General features: G+C 42.2%; 1 protein-coding gene across 6 annotated transcripts in view; it reads right to left on the reverse strand.

The window, feature by feature from the left end:
- Window positions 1-15238: 15238 nt before the first annotated feature.
- Window positions 15239-17411, reverse strand: part of CADPS (calcium dependent secretion activator) — a 447229-nt gene continuing 445056 nt past the window's right edge. For 3 of the 6 annotated variants that reach the window (XM_033925902.1, XM_033925901.1, XM_033925899.1), the window contains one exon: window positions 15239-16425. In XM_033925902.1, the coding sequence (XP_033781793.1) occupies window positions 16246-16425 (180 nt within the window). In that variant the 3' untranslated portion in view covers window positions 15239-16245. The remainder of the gene's footprint in view (window positions 16426-17411) is intronic. The other 3 variants (XM_033925900.1, XM_033925903.1, XM_033925904.1) reach the window with 1 other exon arrangement.

Below are 17411 nucleotides of genomic sequence, written 5' to 3' on the forward strand. Positions count from 1 at the left end.
GGGCTCATCGGGTGATGAGCGGTGGGCCGGCGGGGTGCCGTGCCTGGTGGGTCAGGTGACCCGGGAAAAAGGGGCATGAGGGACATGCCACCCCTCAGACCCTTGTTGAAGTGGCAGGGTCGAGGGCACAGAATGCTTTGTTTGGGTAGCTCGGGGGGAGCTCTTGGATTTATATTAATTGAAGTTGTAAAAATATGTAAACATGTTGTTTTTGTATCAATAAACTGAGCTGCGGCTAATTACCCATAAATAGAGTTGTTGTGTCTTATTGAATAGTTAGGATGGGTACCTGTGGTAAGGTTGGGCTTTGGGAAAAGGAACAAAGGAGCTCATCCAGATCCAGTTATTATAGATAGAATTCAATATGAAATTGTTTCAGCCTTGACATATTCCTCTTAACCTGCAGACAGCATAGTTTGATATAAACACTTGGTAATTCTTATTCATGTCAAAACTTTCAGCACGGTTATGGAATTAATTATTTTAACTTCCAGATTCTTCTAAAAATACCAGGACTCTATTTTTCTTCAAGGGCATATCAATCATTACTCATAACATAAAAAAGCAACAATAATTTTCACATCCTTCTGAAAGACTTTGCTAAGCACATTGAACACCTGGTTCATTTTCAAACAACATAAAGGCATAGCATGTTTGTTTCTTGAATGCATCGCTTTCCCCAACAGGATAGGAGCCAAGATATATTTGTTTGACAAGAAAATAGTGTCAGAGTTCATTTTGTTTATATCAATTCTTTATTGATTTCCAAACCAATTTTAAAGTACAATCAGAATCTTATTTCTAAACTTGCATCCTCAACATTGATTTAATCTCCTTAAGAGTTCCTATTTATCTCTATTTAGTAGTTGCATATATTAATTTTAATCTTTTGATTTCTACATTAGCTACTGATTGCGACTAATTGACTGCCTAGTCGTTTTCCTCATTGTACCCATAAGACCATTGATGTAGAAAAATAGCCAGAATCAAAAAAAACATTTTATCAATGAAGTTAAAACCAAGAAATAACTTGGCCTGGAATATATTGAAAAATAGACATGGATCCAGGGAGCAATTGCTCCAACTTAATCTATTGCATAAAATACTAACCTGGTCTTCCGTTGTATATGCAAATTCTTTCCAGGGTCTGTCCACTGAGATAGCATTTGTTGTAAAACCTCATTCTACTTTAGGGGAAAGGGCGAATGCTAGGAATTATTAAGAAGGGGATCACGAACAGATCGGAGAAGGTTATCATGCCGCTGTACCGGGCCATGGTGTGCTCTCACCTGGAGTACTGCGTCCAGCACTAGTTACCATACATGAAGAAGTACATGGTACTTCTCGAAAGGGTCCAGAGAACAGCGACAAAAATGGTTAAGGAGCTGGAGGAATTGCCGTACAGTGAGATATTGGAGAAACTGGGTCTTTTCTCCCTTGAGAAAAAGACTGAGAGGGGACATAATCGAAACATTCAAGATAATGAAGGGAATAGACTTAGCAGATAAAGACAGATTGTTCACCCTCTCCAAGATAGGGAGAATGAGAAGGCACTCTCTAAAATTGAAAGGGGATAGATTCCGTACAATTGTAAGGAAATTCTTCTTCACCCAGAGAGTGGTAGAAAACTGGAATGCTCTTCCGGAGTCTGTTATAGGGGAAAACACCCTCCAGGGATTCAAGACAAAGTTGGACAAGTTGCTGCTAAACTGGAATGTACACAGGTGAGGCTGGACTAATGTAAAGCACTGGTCTTTGACCTAGGGGCCACCGCGTGAGCGGACTGCTGGGCTCGATGGACCACTGGTCTGACCCAGCAGCGGCAATTCTTATGTTCTTACTTGTATAATTAAAAAACTGTGCAAGTTCCTCTGCATTAGGTACACTATTCTCATGATTATTCTTATCAATAGTGCTAAGAGATCTACAAAGTTTGAATAAGGCTTTACTAAGGTCTTTAGATCTTCCAATTTTATTTCCATAGTAAGTTTTTCGAGATCTATTTAATTCTAATTTGTAGACGAAGATATTTCTTCTTCAAGTCAATACTGTGTGCAATTCTGGTCACCATATCTCAAAAAAGATATGGTGGAATTAGAAAAGGTACCGAGAAGGGCAACAAAAATGATAAAAGGGATGGGATGACTTCCCTATGATAAAAGGCTAAAGCGGCTAGGACTCTTCAAATTGGAGAAGAGACGGCTCGGGGGTGATATGATAGAGGTCTATAAAATAATGAATGGAGTGGAAAGGGTAGATGTGAATCACTTGTTTACTCTTTCCAAAAATACTAGGACTAGGGGACATGTGATGAAACTATCAAGTAGTAGATTTAAAACAAACCAGAGAAAATATTTCTTCACACAGTGTAATGTAATGTAATTTATTTCTTATATACCGCTAATCCGTTAGGTTCGAAGCGGTTTACATAAAATACATTAGGTCTAATAAAATTATAAATAAGATAGGTACTTAGAAATTCCCTTACTGTCCCGAAGGCTCACAATCTAACTAAAGTACCTTGGGAAAAAACAACTCTGGAATTCGTTGCTGGAGAAGGTTTGGATAATTTCCTAAAAGAGAAGTCAATAGGCCATTATTGAGATGATTTGGGGAAATCCACTGTTTATTCCTAGGATACATGGTACCTGGGTTGGCCACTGTTGGAAACGGTTGAAATTATTTAATAACAGGGATATTCAGATAGATTCTTCAAATACCAGAAACTAGCCTTAGAAGGCTAAAAAAATAACAAAACAACCCCTCTCCCCTTTAATGTGTTTACCTTGAATGTTTCTTTGCTTTTAAAAATTGTAGTTCTTCCCTTTTGTTTCTTGTATGTCAGTATCAATATTAGTATTGTTTATATGTTTTCTTAATTATATGAGTTTAATCAAATTTTTAATAAAACTTGAAATTTGATATGTCTGTTGTTTTATTGAATATTGTACACAGGGCCAGTTTTAGACATGCTGGGGCCCAGGGCAGAAATTAAGGAGGGGGGCCCCTGATCCCTTCTCCTCTCTACACCCTCCCCCTGATATCCCTACCTCCCATTAATACCACACATAAAACAACTTTAAATGACTTCTTCACAAAACACAGACGGACCTTTACCAAATACAGAACAAGAGACCACAAATAGAAATTGAACTGGGAACCCCAAGAAATTAAACTCAGCAAGTATTACAAAACTGGATAAATAAAATCAGATATGCACTTTCTTTCCGTACTGAACACACAAGGCCCAGGTCCAACAAAATTTAGCTACCTCCTTTGTTCTGGATGGTGGAGATCCCAAAACCCTGCCAGTTGAAAACCACCTCCTCCAGTCGGGCAGCCAGAAATCTCCCAAGCAGGAGTGTCTCTGAGCTGCCACCAGCTGCAGAGCTTGAAGAGTTCTGGCTGCCAGACTGGAGGAAAAGATTTTCAGCTGGCAGGGCTTTGGGAAACCCACAAACTTAGGTACAGGCAGTCCCCGAGTTACAGACTCATACTTAAGAACGTGGTTGCGGCCTCATTTGATTTCACTGAGCAGTATTTCTAGTGGCATAGACTCCTACACTTTAGCAGATTCAGGAATGATGCATGGCCACATTAAGAACAGTGTGTGGTTGCACATGCTGTACCTCAGAGGGAAAGCTGGTAGGAACAGTTGGCACTTTTGTCAGCAGGGAGCAGAGGTAAGCAGCAAGAAATTTAAAATCTACAAGTTCTGAGTTATATACCAATCCGACTTAAGAACAGCTTTAAAAACGTAACTCATTCTTAACCCAGGGACTGCCTGTATTCATATTTTGCATTTTGGATGGAGGAATGGTAGGAAGAAAATTTAGTGCCCACTCACTTTGGGTTCAGGGCCACTGCCCATCCTCACTCCTCCATCAGTTGTCTGGTAAGCCATTGGACACAATACAAAAATCTGTGATGCACATATCCCAAAGCTAACATATTCCACCAGTGGCATACCTAGCATAAATGACACCCAGGGACAATCATTATTTAACATTCCCTCCTCTCTATAAAGAACATGATTTTTGGTAATAATCCACAAGTTGCACATTGGTGTACCTAGGAAAAGGCAGCATTTTGCACACTGCAGCGAGCACTAGAACATCAATACACCCAATGTAAAACAAACTCAAGCCAGATTAGAACAGATCAACCCTGCACAATCAATGCTAACAAAATAAAACATATCTTTTGTACACACAGAACTCGCCCAATATGGAATAAGTAATCACAAACTAAAAATAGAAATATGTAGACAGAAGTTATACTGAACCACCAAGAAGCTGGACTCTGCATATAATGCAACACCACAAAAACAGTGATGCATGTCCCCTAATATTGTACAAAATATAAAGACAGCAGATGTATATTTGAGAAAAAAAGAAATAACAAATCACATTATAAATTAACAAATAAAAATAAAACAAAAAATGGAAAATAAGATAATGGCAATTTATTGGACTAATACATTTTTCAATTAGCTTCAGAGGTCAAAATCTCTTTCCTCAGGTCAGTAAAGTATACTGCTGTTACAGTATCCTGTCCTGACCTGAAGAAGGGGGATTTGGTCTCTGAAAGCTAGTCAAAATTGCATTAAAATCAGTCCAATACAAAGATCACCTTATTTCCGTTTCTGTTTATTACATTACATTACATTAGTGATTTCTATTCCGCTTGTGCCTTGCGGTTCTAAGCGGATTACATTAGAAGATGGCTGGTCATTTCCAGGCGATGACAATACAATTATTTGTATAACTTTACAAACTTTGCATACCTAACTTTACATAACTTTTCGTACATAACTTTACATAACTTTACGTGGAGTTACTTTGTGTTACTTTACATTATCCTTACCGTGCTTGCATAACTTGCATTAAGTTTACATAATTTATCTTACATAATTTATCTTACATAACTTTACAAGACTTTACGTAGAGTTATTTTATGTTATTTTACCTTATTATTCCAGTACATTGCATAACTTACATTACATGATATTACAAAGCATAACCTTATGTTATATTACAACGCATAACCTTATGTTACTTTACATAATATTACAAAGCATAATCTTATGTTACCAAAAAATCGTCTGTTCCTAGGTTGTTATATCTGATTTTTCGGTATTTGGGGAAACTGTGTTTCTAGATATGAATTGGCTTTTCGCCCGATGCAACTAGATTAGATGTTGCCTATGGGGACGAAATTGCAGTTGGTTGTGAGTTGCAGGAGGTTATGAAGGGAGAGAAGATGATGGTAGATTATAATATTGGGATGTGTTTTTTGAATAGTATGGTTTTTATTTCTTTTCGAAACGCTTTGTAGTCCGTAGTTGTGGTCAGCAGCTTGGATATGATGGGGTCAATTTTCGCGGCCTGTGTAGCAAGTAGGTTGTCATATAGCTTTTTGCGTTTTGTGCCTTTGAGTGAGGGGTAGGTGAATGGGGTCTGGGTTCTCCTTACTCTAGTTGAGAGGTTTCGGGTTAGGCGGCTGTTTAGGTAGAGAGGTGCTGTTCCGTTTAGTGCTTTGAATAATAGACAGTATAGTTTGAATTGAGTTCTTGCTTGTATCGGTAGCCAGTGTGAGTCGAGATAGGCATTAGTGATGTGATCGTATTTTCCTAGCGAGTAGATAAGTCTGAGTGCTGTGTTCTGTACTGTCTGTAATTGTTTGGTCATGTAAGCGGGGCAGGGTAGATAAAGGCTGTTGCAGTAGTCTACAAGTCCTAGTACAAGTGATTGGACTAAGATCCTGTATTGTATTTTGTCAAAGAATTTTCTTATTTTTCGCAGGTTGCGCATGGTGTAGAAGGCTTTTTGGATGGTTTTGTTAGTATGAGTCTGCATTGTGCATCTCCTGTCTATTGTTACTCCCAGGATTTTGAGTGCTGGCTGTATTGGGTATGTGATTGCATTTGTCATCAGATCAGTTAAGGTAGGTTCTTTGTCTTTTTCTAGCAGCAGGAATTTGGTTTTATCCGTGTTCAGTTTCAGTTTGTGGTTGGTCATCCATGTTTCTACCGTTTCCAGAGTTTTTTTCAGTCGTCCTGATGAGTTGGGGTCTTGGGTATTGAAGGGGAGAAGGATTGTTATGTCGTCTGCGTAGCTGAATGAGACTATATTTAGGGAGTCTAGAGTGGTGCCCAGTGAGGATACGTAGAGGTTGAAAAGTATGGGTGATAATGGAGATCCTTGTGGTACTCCACAGGGGTTTGACCAAGGGTCAGATATGTGGTCTTTTGTCTTTACTTTATAAGTTCTAGTTTTAAGGAAGCCTTGGAACCAGTTGAGTACCAAACCTGTGATCCCTATGGCGTCTAGTATCTGGAGTAGTATGTTGTGATCCACTAGGTCGAAAGCTGCTGAAAGATCTAGTTGGATAAGTAGTATCCTGTTCCCTTTGCTGAGGTGTTGGTGGGCTATATCCATTAGAGATACAAGTAGTGTCTCTGTGCTGTGGTTTTTTCTGAATCCTGATTGTGATGGGTGTAGTATGTTGTGGTCTTCTAAGTAGTTGGTGAGGTATTGTGCTACAAGACCTTCTTGTAGTTTGATATATAATGGGATTGAAGCGATGGGTCTGTGGTTGGCTGGATTATTGTTTGGAGCTTTGGGATCTTTCGGTATGGGGGTGATAATAATCTCGCCTAGTTCTGGTGGGAAGTGACCATCTGTGAGCGTGGATTGTAGCCAGTTCATGAGGTTAGCTTTGAACTTGATGGATGCGGTTGTTAGCAGGTACGATGGGCAGCTGTTTAGGTCACAAGAAGTTTTACTATATTTGTTGTATAGTCGAGTCATGTCGTTCCATTGTACTTTGGGGAAGTTAGTCCACGTTCTGTCAGCTACTAAGGCTTCATCTATTGTTGGTGTTGTTATAATCTCATCGAGGAGGGTTAATGAATTGTTGAATGTGGATCTGATATTGGTGATTTTGTGCTTGAAGTAGTCTGCTAATTGGTGGGCTGAAGGAGATTGGTTTCCTTGAGTAGCTAGGAAAGGTTTGGTGTCCGTGAGTTTTCTTACAATATTGAAGAGTATTTTTGAGTCTGGGTTTTCAGTGCCTATTAGTTTGGAATAGTATGCTTTCCTTTTTTCCTTTAGTTTGATGTTATATTGTTTGATTTGGATTCTCCATGCTACTTTTGTTTGGTCTTGTTTCTGTTTTTTCCATATTCTTTCGAGGTGTCTGCATTGTCTTTTTAAATGGAGAAGTTCAGCGTCGAACCATTTGTCTGAAGGTCTACAGATTTTGTTTTTTGTTTTTATTGGTGCTAGCTCGTTCAAAGTAGCTTCGCTAAGGGTACGCCAGTGAGTTACAAATTCTTTGGGTTTGATGTGGTCGAATGCTGGATCTACCTTCTCCCAAAATGTAGTAGGATTGATTTTCTGTCGTGTGTTGATGTGGATTTTTTGGGGTGCGGGTTTGTGGTTGTTTTGAGCCCAATTTATAGTGAAAGTGTATTTGTAGTGGTCTGACCAGAGGGAGGGGTGCCATATACCGTTGGATGTGTGTATGTTTTGAGTGTCAAGGTTATGGGACGTGAATGCTGCAATGTCCAGTTGGTGGCCTTTTTCGTGTGTGGGTTCGGGGTTAAGTATCTGATAGGATAGGGTATCGAGATATGAGAGTATTCCCTCTACTTGTTTGGAGGAGTGGTCTTCTAGATGGAGATTTAAGTCTCCGAGGAGTAAGTTGTGGGTGGAAGTTAGTGAATTCTGGAGAATGAATTCTTCGAGTTCTTGTTTTGATGTGGACCATTTCCCTGGTGTGACATAGCATAGAATGCAGGTCAGGTTTCCGGAGAGAGTGTTATCGGAGAGTTGACATGCTAGAAGGTCCAGGTGAGGGGATGAGTTCTTGGCTAGGACTTTTAAGTTAAAGTTGTTTTTTACTATGATGGCTAACCCTCCCCCTCGTTTGTTTTCTCGACAGACGAGCTCTAATTTATATCCTTTTGGGCAGAGATCTATTATGCTTGGGTCGGAGTCTGAAGTGATCCAGGTTTCAGCTAGGAATAGGCATCCTAGATGATCTTTGATTAGCCAATCTTTGATTAATTCCACCTTTGGATTGATTGATCTTATGTTCATGTAAGCACATTTTATTGGTGTGAAATTTGTGAAGGAGAATTGTGAACTGATTGAGTTGAGGAAGATTCTTGGGGGTGTCAGGTGTTTATGGCTGTTTGTCTTGGGTTTTGGCGGGGGTCGTTTACCCCAGAATGTTGGGATGCTTTCTAGGCTGGAGTTAGGACATGGTGTCAGAGTTCTGAAGGAGTGGAGTTTCCTGGCTGGTGGAGTTTGCCTGAGGTCTGTTGTAATGATTGGGATGGAGTAAGTATGGTAGCCTGCTGTTTTCCAGTTGGATATGAGGAGGGCGAGCAACAGAAGGACAAGCAGGGTTTTAGGAAGGCGGGTTGCCATTGTTGGTGAGTAAGGTTGCTAGGGCGTTAGTTGCTAAATATACGATGTGAGTGATCTGACTGATAGGATTATCTCTTAGCTGTTGCTTTATCCTATTTTGGGGAGCTGGTGAGCTGCTTGTTTCTAGTTTGCTTCACTACTGCCGCTTCACGAAGGCGCTCACTAAGGCGCATGCGCCTTTGTCGTGCGCCTTCGTCGGCGCGCCGAATGGCTACGCGCCGTGGGCAGTCCAAATTTCAACCGATCTGTCCCTCGCTGGTCACGGGAGAGGGGCGGAGCGGAGCTCGCACGCTCTCCTCTCCTCGAATCTCCGGCGGCTCTGCTGGTGGCTGAGACGGCCCTGCAAATGGCTGCGCGCCGTGGGCAGTCCAAATTTCAACCGATCTGTCCCTCGCTGGTCACGGGAGAGGGGCGGAGCGGAGCTCGCACGCTCTCCTCTCCTCGAATCTCCGGCGGCTCTGCTGGTGGCTGAGACGGCCCTGCAAATGGCTGCGCGCCGTGGGCAGTCCAAATTTCAACCGATCTGTCCCTCGCTGGTCACGGGAGAGGGGCGGAGCGGAGCTCGCACGCTCTCCTCTCCTCGAATCTCCGGCGGCTCTGCTAGTGGCTGAGACGGCCCTGCAAATGGCTGCGCGCCGTGGGCAGTCCAAATTTCAACCGATCTGTCCCTCGCTGGTCACGGGAGAGGGGCGGAGCGGAGCTCGCACGCTCTCCTCTCCTCGAATCTCCGGCGGCTCTGCTGGTGGCTGAGACGGCCCTGCAAATGGCTGCGCGCCGTGGGCAGTCCAAATTTCAACCGATCTGTCCCTCGCTGGTCACGGGAGAGGGGCGGAGCGGAGCTCGCACGCTCTCCTCTCCTCGAATCTCCGGCGGCTCTGCTGGTGGCTGAGACGGCCCTGCAAATGGCTGCGCGCCGTGGGCAGTCCAAATTTCAACCGATCTGTCCCTCGCTGGTATCTGTGGCAAAAAATGCTAAAGCTAAAATAAAATGTTATATGGTATAAATAACTGAAAAAAGTGCTGATGAAAAAATTGAAATGTTCAAGACTAAGTAATGAAAAAAAGTGAACACGCCCACCAAGAAAAAAAGAAGAAAAAATGAAAAAAGTGACAAGAAGTCCAAATATACAAAATCACATGCTTAAAAGAAGGGACTAAAGATTCATGCAGTAAGATAAAAAATGACTGGCAGTCAATCCATTAGGTCTGAGTGAAAAGCGCTGAACAAATCCAAATCAATATGTTTCAAAGTCCAGCAGTTCATATGAAAAATTCAAAGAGAACATAAATTCTATAGGTCATCACTTGAATGCACATATGTCCCCGATTTGAGAAAATGATGAATACTTAGCTTCCATTCACTCAATGTAGAAAAGCGAGTGTTTCTGAAATCAATCTCCACTCGCAAGAAATCTCCACTCCATGACATCAGAGTATTCTGGGGGGGGGGGGGGGGGTTACAGAAACTTCAGACATGTAAGTTTCATGGCTCCACATCATTCCATTCTTGGTAGGGCTGAGAACTTTTCAGCACCCCTTCATACTGTTTTGGGGTTTTTGCATGATCTGGAAAAGGGAGCAATGAATGAAGAAATCAAATTTGCTGATGACAAAAAATGATTCTAAAGTAGTTGATTGTGAGAAGCTGCAGGAGGACCTTCGAAGAGCGAGAGTCAAAACTGGCAGCTGAAACGTAATGTGGATAAAATGCAAAGCGCATACAGCACATACGGGGGGGGGGGGGGGGAGGGGGGAGGAATAATCCAAATTGCAGGATCAAATCCTAAAATCACCGTGCAACAGCGGTTCGAAAAGCAAAGAAAATGTTTAGGGAGTTACTTGGAAAGAAATCAGATGATGCCATCCGTATTAAGGATGTGGATTCATTAAAAGTAGAAGCTGATCTGGGGGAGGTGGGGGAGAGGGCAAAGGCAGGAAACTGCTGAAAGGCAAATTCTAAGCAGATGCATTTTGTGCAGAGGAGAAAAGTTAGGAAAAAGATATTATGGACATTGATTTCCCGGCTTCCAGCGGGGGAACACCGAGAAAAGAAACCGCGCCTTGCTGCGCGCGTCCTCGTGCGCGTCTACGTGTGGACGTCTAGTGCGGACGTCTACGTGTGGACGTCTAGTGCGGACGTCTACGTGGGGACGTCTAGTGCGGGCGTCTAGTGGGGACGTCTACGTGGGGACGTCTACGTGGGGACGTCTAGTGCGGACGTCTAGTGCGGGCGTCTAGTGGGGACGTCTAGTGCGGACGTCTACGTGGGGACGTCTAGTGCGGACGTCTACGTGGGGACGTCTAGTGCGGGCGTCTACTGCGGACGTCTAGTGCGGGCGTCTAGTGGGGACGTCTAGTGCGGACGTCTAGTGCGGGCGTCTAGTGCGGACGTCTAGTGCGGGCGTCTAGTGCGGACGTCTAGTGCGGGCGTCTACGTGGGGACGTTTATAAACGTTTATCAACACAGCTACAATAGTACTTTATCCTAAAGCAAAAAAAAATACAATTAAATAGAATTTTTTTCTACCTTTTGTCGTTTAGTTTCTGCTTTCCTCATCTCGTCATTCTCTTCCTTTCATCCACTGCCTGCCCTCTGCCTCTTCTGTATGGCATCTGCTCTCTTCTTATGCCCCTTCCAGAAACTGTCTGCCTTCCCCCAACATTGGTCTGGCATTCATCTTTCCTCTGCTCCCCCCATGGAATCTCTGTCTCTTCCCTCCCCCCAACCCCCCAAAAAAAAACTGGTCTGGCATCCATCTTCTTCCCCCATCTGTGGTTTTTAGTGTCTCTCTCTTCTCATTTCCTCCCCTCAGATCTGGTATCTCTGTCTCTTTCCTTTCATTTTCTTCTCTGGTCTTCCTTCTCAATTTATTTTCTGCCTCCATCTAGATTAAATTCTTTCTTACTATCCAGTCTTCAATTTCTCTCTTTTCACTGTGTCTGCCTACAGCTTGCCACCCCTTTCCTTCACCTCCTCCAGTATTTCACTAACTCTATCCTCTTCTTCCCCCCCCCAGCATGTTGCCTTTTTTCTTTATCCACTCCTGCCATCCAGTAAATGCCCTTTCTCTACTTCCATTCAGCATCTACTCTCCCCTCTTCTCTCTCTCTCCCTTTACTCCACTTCCTCCAGCCACCCCATCTCCTTCCACCCCAATTCCATCGAGTATCCTGCCCCTGTCTCTCCCTCCACCTCAGTTCTATTGAGTAGTCTGCCCCCCCCCCCTCACCACAGCTGTTGCTTTCCCACACGCACCTGATGGAACCCAATAAAGCTCCAGCGCCACTCAACCGCTTTCCCTCCCCCTTCGCCATCGCCTTTCCCAAATCCCAGTTTCCTTTCTCAGCGGGGGCCTCAGCGCAGCTGCCGCGTTCAGAAGTGGCGCGCGCGGTTTCCCGCCCGAAGCTTTCCCCTCTGACAACTTCCTGTTTCCGCACGGGCGGATTGCGTCAGAGGGGAAGCTTCGGGCCGGGGCAGCGGCGCGCGCCACTTCTGAGCGCGGCGGCTGCAGCCGAGGCCCAGCTGAGAAAGGACACTGGGATTTGGAAAGGCGACGGCGAAAGGGGGGGAGATGCGGCAACATATGCCCGGACCGCGAGGCGCAGGGCAGTTTGCTACCCTCTAACGCCTGCCCTGTCTGTACGAACAGTCCTGGGTCAACAAGCCAGATTCAAATGGTTCATACTTTACCTGTAGTGTAAATCATGGGTTTGCTGCGCAGGCAAGCTTCTGCTAAAAGATATCAAAGACAGCTCTTAGAAATGCAGGGCCTACATCTGCAATAATTTTGTAAAATGTAGAAAAGAAAGATTTGACACAAGAACACTAAATTAAAACTATTAACAGAAAGCTTCAAAATTATGGTAAAATCTGAGTTGCCTTCTATATTTAACCCCCCCCCCCTTTAAATATAGTGCTTGATTATTGTAAGGGAATACATTTTCCAATGATGCTTTTTTTCTGAAGATTGTTTCTGATATTATTCAGGTGATAAAATCTGTGAAATCCATCAGGATTGGAGATAGCATGAATATATAGTTAATAAGATGAATATAGGATAAGAAAAAAATTTAAATGGAAGAAAATCGAAGTACCTGTGAATGAAAACTTATAGTGGTTTATCCCAGGTAGGGTGGAATCAGCTGAACTGGAAGCTCTAGGACAGAGGTGTCAAAATCCCTCCTCGAGGGCCACAATTCAGTCGGGTTTTCAGGATTTCCCCAATGAATATGCATGAGATCTATTAGCATACAATGAAAGCAGTGCATGCAAATAGATCTCACGCATAGTCATTGGAGAAATCCTGAAAACCCGACTGGATTGTAGCTCTCGAGGTGGGGCTTTGACACCCCTGTTCTAGGGCGTAGAAGGAAGTTGCTAGGCATAACACCTCAAAACTTTCTCTAAAATATTTATTTTAGGGCAGAAATCCCTTCTCACAGACAGACATTTCATCATTACAGTCTTTCATTCAGATTTTAGAAGGACAGCTAGATCCAGTACATGGAGGGAAATTTTGAAAAGGACGTCCAAGTCAGAATGAAGATATCCAGGTCATAATGTCCAAAAAAGATGAACATCTACAGGGCCAGCTTAACCTGTGGACCAGGTGATGCTCCTGCCTAAGGCACCAGCACTAAAGGCTGCCAAACCCCTGGAGCCATGATGTCACTGGCCCATAAGTTATTAGCCAACTCTTTTACTAAAGTGCGCTAGCTGATTTAGCATGCATTAACGATTAGCGCACACTAAATGCTATGGAAGCGTCCTCCTCACCGGCATCTTTTGTACCTTGTCAGTGACTGAAACTTAGGAAGTCCTTCTTTTTAGGTTTGGATTTTTCTGATTTTAGAAAACTGGTGTAAATGGGTCATATATCTGTGTGGGTAGGACTAAGGTGTGGTATGAGTGGGACCAAAACATACATATGCATTCCTAATTTCAGAAGGGGTTTGCATGTCTATGGTTGCCAAGGTCAGCATTGGAATTTAAACCTGCTCTGGGCATGTATAGGTTTTGGAAAAGTGTTCATTTTGGGCAGCACACTATTGGAGAGATTGGGGATGGGGGTGTATATCTCTTAATCTCTCCATTGTTATTTTCCCTCATAATCAATTGTGTTGAATAATTGCAGGTGCTGTAATTAAATAGGCGCATTTAACATAGTAAATGACAGCAGATAAAGACTTGAACGGTCCGTCCATTAGTTATTCTCATTAAAAATACATGAATAAATTAACTTGTCTCTTCTATGATATTTCTGGGCCATAGACTAAAGTCCACCTGGTATTATCCTAGGTTCCAACTGCTGAAGTTACCGTCCAAGCTCACTCCAGCCTTTCCAACCATCCCATTGTTTGTAGAATATCTACTGTAAAGTCTGGCCAGTAACATCTTCATGTTCCAAGTTAGTGGAGTTCCCCTTGATGCCCTCCCCAGCCCATCCTACACCAAATCACCATATATAGGACACAAATTGTACAAGTCTATCCAATACCAGCCTGTTCTTTAATTTATACCATTTGTTTTCTAATTAGAGATCCTCTATGTTTATCCCTTGCTTTTTTGAATTCCATCACCATTTTCCTCTCTACCACCTCCGTCGGGAGGGTATTCCAGGCATCCACCACCCTCTGTGAAAAATAATTTCCTAACATTACTCCTAAGTCTTCCTGCAACCTCAAGTGATGCCCTATAGTTTTACCATTTTCCCTTCTCTGGAAAAGATTTGGTTCTATATTAATACCTAGTATTAATACATAGTAAATGATGGCATATACATATCTATTTGTTGGACCTTACATAGTAACACAGTAAATGACAGTAGATAAAGACCAAAACAGTGGGCAGGGAGAGAGACAGAAAGCAAGAAAGACAGACAGACAGATTGGGGGGGGGGGGCAAGGAGAGAGACAGACAGAAAGCAAGAAAGACAGACAGATGGGGGGCCAGGGAGAGAGACAGACAGAAAGCAAGAAAGAAAGACAGACAAACAGGGGGCCAAGGAGAGAGAGACAAAGAAAAAATACAGACAGACAGCCAGCAGCCAAGGAGAGAGATAGAAAGAAAAAAAGACAGCGGACAAGGAGAGAGAGAAATAAAAAAAGACAGACATACAGCCAGTGTCTAAGGAGAGAAAGACAAATAAAAAAGGCAGACAGTGGGCAAGGGAGAGAGACAGAAAGGGGGCAGGGAGAAAAAAAAGACAGATATACAGAAAGAAAGAAATTAAATAAATAAATAAATGCAGGGAAGGGGTGCTGCTGGACAGGGGGAGGTAAAAGTAAGGGAGAAGGGCTGCTAGCACCTGTTAATGTAACGGGCTTAAAAACTAGTGTTACCTAGAACTTTTTGGGTGTTGGTGGTATAGAAAAATAAAATTATTATTACTATGTTTCTATAACCATAAAGTTCTATGACATCACAATTCAGGTGTAAAGAGCCTTAGCCAATAGGGACAGGAGGAGATAGTGGATGCTGCGGATGGGCAAACTGGATGGGTCATTTGGCCTTTATCTGCCATCATATTTGTTTGTCTCTAAATAAGAGCTTCCCAATCTGTGAGTAATGCCTACCTGAATTAGAGGTTACAATCTGGGTGTACACTCCACAGAGACATCATTGACCCAAGCCTCCAGGGAGTTGCATACATTCTGTGGCAACAGCAATGGGGTCATGGTTACAGACTGATTACCACTGCCCCAAATAATAATAAGGTGCACCACTCCATTTCTGAGCAGTCATCTACTTTTTTTGACTCTTAATTCATCCAAAGAGACAGATATATCAAGACTTGGACATTTGAATAGTTATTTATTGATAAGCCACAGTTTTCACACTTTTACAACTGTAGGCTTTTGTAGGGCAGAAAGCAAGATGGAGCCACTATTTTACACAAAAAGAAAATATATCCTGGGTAGGGGAGGGGGAGGATCCTGGGCACATGCAGTAGCTGGTTAAAATGCAATGTACATGGCATATATAAAAACAGCTGTTTAACAGAAATAATGTAAATCAAGGTTACAATCTACAGAAATAAATATTATATAGTATTATAAACACTGTTTATTGTCTAAGATTGTTATTAAAGTTGTCTTTTTTTTACATACACAGATATTAAAACTTAAACAAAAGGTAACATTTAAAAGGGCAGACATCAACAGAAAAGACCTCTTTCACTGTAATTTGTTCTTCCAGGATGTGCTAAAGACAGAAATCCATTCATATAGTAAGTAGCCTCTATGTCGTTGAATGGTAGGTTTGAGTATGAGTGTATGATTTGTTAACAAGAATTCGGAACGACTCGCTGATTTTAATTGTCAACGAGTGAAAGAATAAAAACTCATTGATCATAGCCCAAGTTTTCTTATTTTAAAACAACGCTGTATTTTGTTTGAAGCGGCTGGCATCCACGCAAGAAGGGTGATAAAAATGAAATTCACTCATCTTCACAACATGTTACCATCAATGTATATACAGTACAGTAATGAAGCATTGTACAAGTGTTTATAACAGGGACACACTTAGCATGTTTTCTCTATATTTTCAATTATAACAGTATTAAACAATGGTGCTCCATATTGCTTATGAACATATACTGTAGATTAAAAATTAGGAAACCAATGAGTCAAATCGAGGTGCTAATCTCATTGTCACACATCTAAAATGGCAGTCAGATTGGTAAAATTTGTATGGGCATTTAGAGTGAGTTGACAGAAAATTCCCTAACGTGGCTAACGGATTAACAGATTAGGTACATGCACTGGTTGCTGGGCTACAGTCAAGTGGGCCTCTTGAACAAAATATTTAATCGTCCTCGTCGTCTTCTTCATCACTGTCCTTCATCGTTATTCCTTGGAGGCCTCCACCTTCACTAACGGAGGCTGTGGCTTCTTCTACAGTAAGTCGGTTTCTAATTGTTTCATATGTTTTGCTGTTTAAAGTTGAGTCCAGTACACCTTGCAATCGGAAATCTCTGTAGGTTTTCTAGGAGAAGAGCAAACACATATGTAGGGTGAAATATGAGCAACACTGCAAGCTACGCTGCAATACCATTTATGAATTAAGTGAAGGCTTCTACAATACTGGTATCAGTCATAAGACACATATATACTTTCCTTTCCCTCTCTAAAAGGCGTTTCACTTGTAGGAAAACTAGGTTCTTCCCTCCCTTTCAGAATCACTCAGCTCTGGAACAACCGTACCTCCCCTCTTAGGAATCTGAGCTCCCTCCAACTCTTCCGTAAACATCTGAAAACCTGGTTATTCTCAAAAATGTAACTCTTCCTCCCTGTCCGGTTATTGTAGTCCTCTAAATTTTCTCTTCATTTTGCCTCTTCCCTCCACTGGAGTTCCTTTCTACCCTAACTCTTGTTAACCGTGTCGAGCTTTACGAATGTAGAGATGATGCGGTATACAAACCTAAGGTTTAGATTAGATACTGTTCTGGATCCAATGTCCCAAGTCATAAATAGAGGATCTAAGTACTTCAGTTGAGCATCGGGACTACCTATGAGAACAGGCTGCAATATTGAAAGTTCATTAGCTAGGGAGCAGGTTCTGTTTTATAATTTATTGTGGAGAGACGATGTTCCTGAAATGGACTTTATTAAAAAATATATTAAAAAGTCAACATAGCAATCCATATAAAAACCTTAAGGACCTATTCCGCTGGGAACATTGGACCCAACAAGAAAGTCTTCCTCAGGGGTCCCTGCTAGTCCTATGGTGGAAGATACATGGAAAAGCTAAACAATCCAAAAGTACAAATGCGTCTCATGCCGAGCTTCTACTTTTGAAGTCTGGAGTTACTTCGTTGGGAGGGACATTTTACCTCAGATATCCTTGTAAATGCATAGTGAAATATCGCTCATTTAAATATGTGGTTTTTGAACCTTTTCAATTAACAACTTTCCTATCTTTGAAACTCCTCGAGAGAGAAGGAACTTGAGCTCTTAGGATTAGAATGTGAT

Source organism: Geotrypetes seraphini, chromosome 17, assembly GCF_902459505.1.
Source record: "Geotrypetes seraphini chromosome 17, aGeoSer1.1, whole genome shotgun sequence".
NCBI lineage: Eukaryota > Metazoa > Chordata > Amphibia > Gymnophiona > Dermophiidae > Geotrypetes > Geotrypetes seraphini.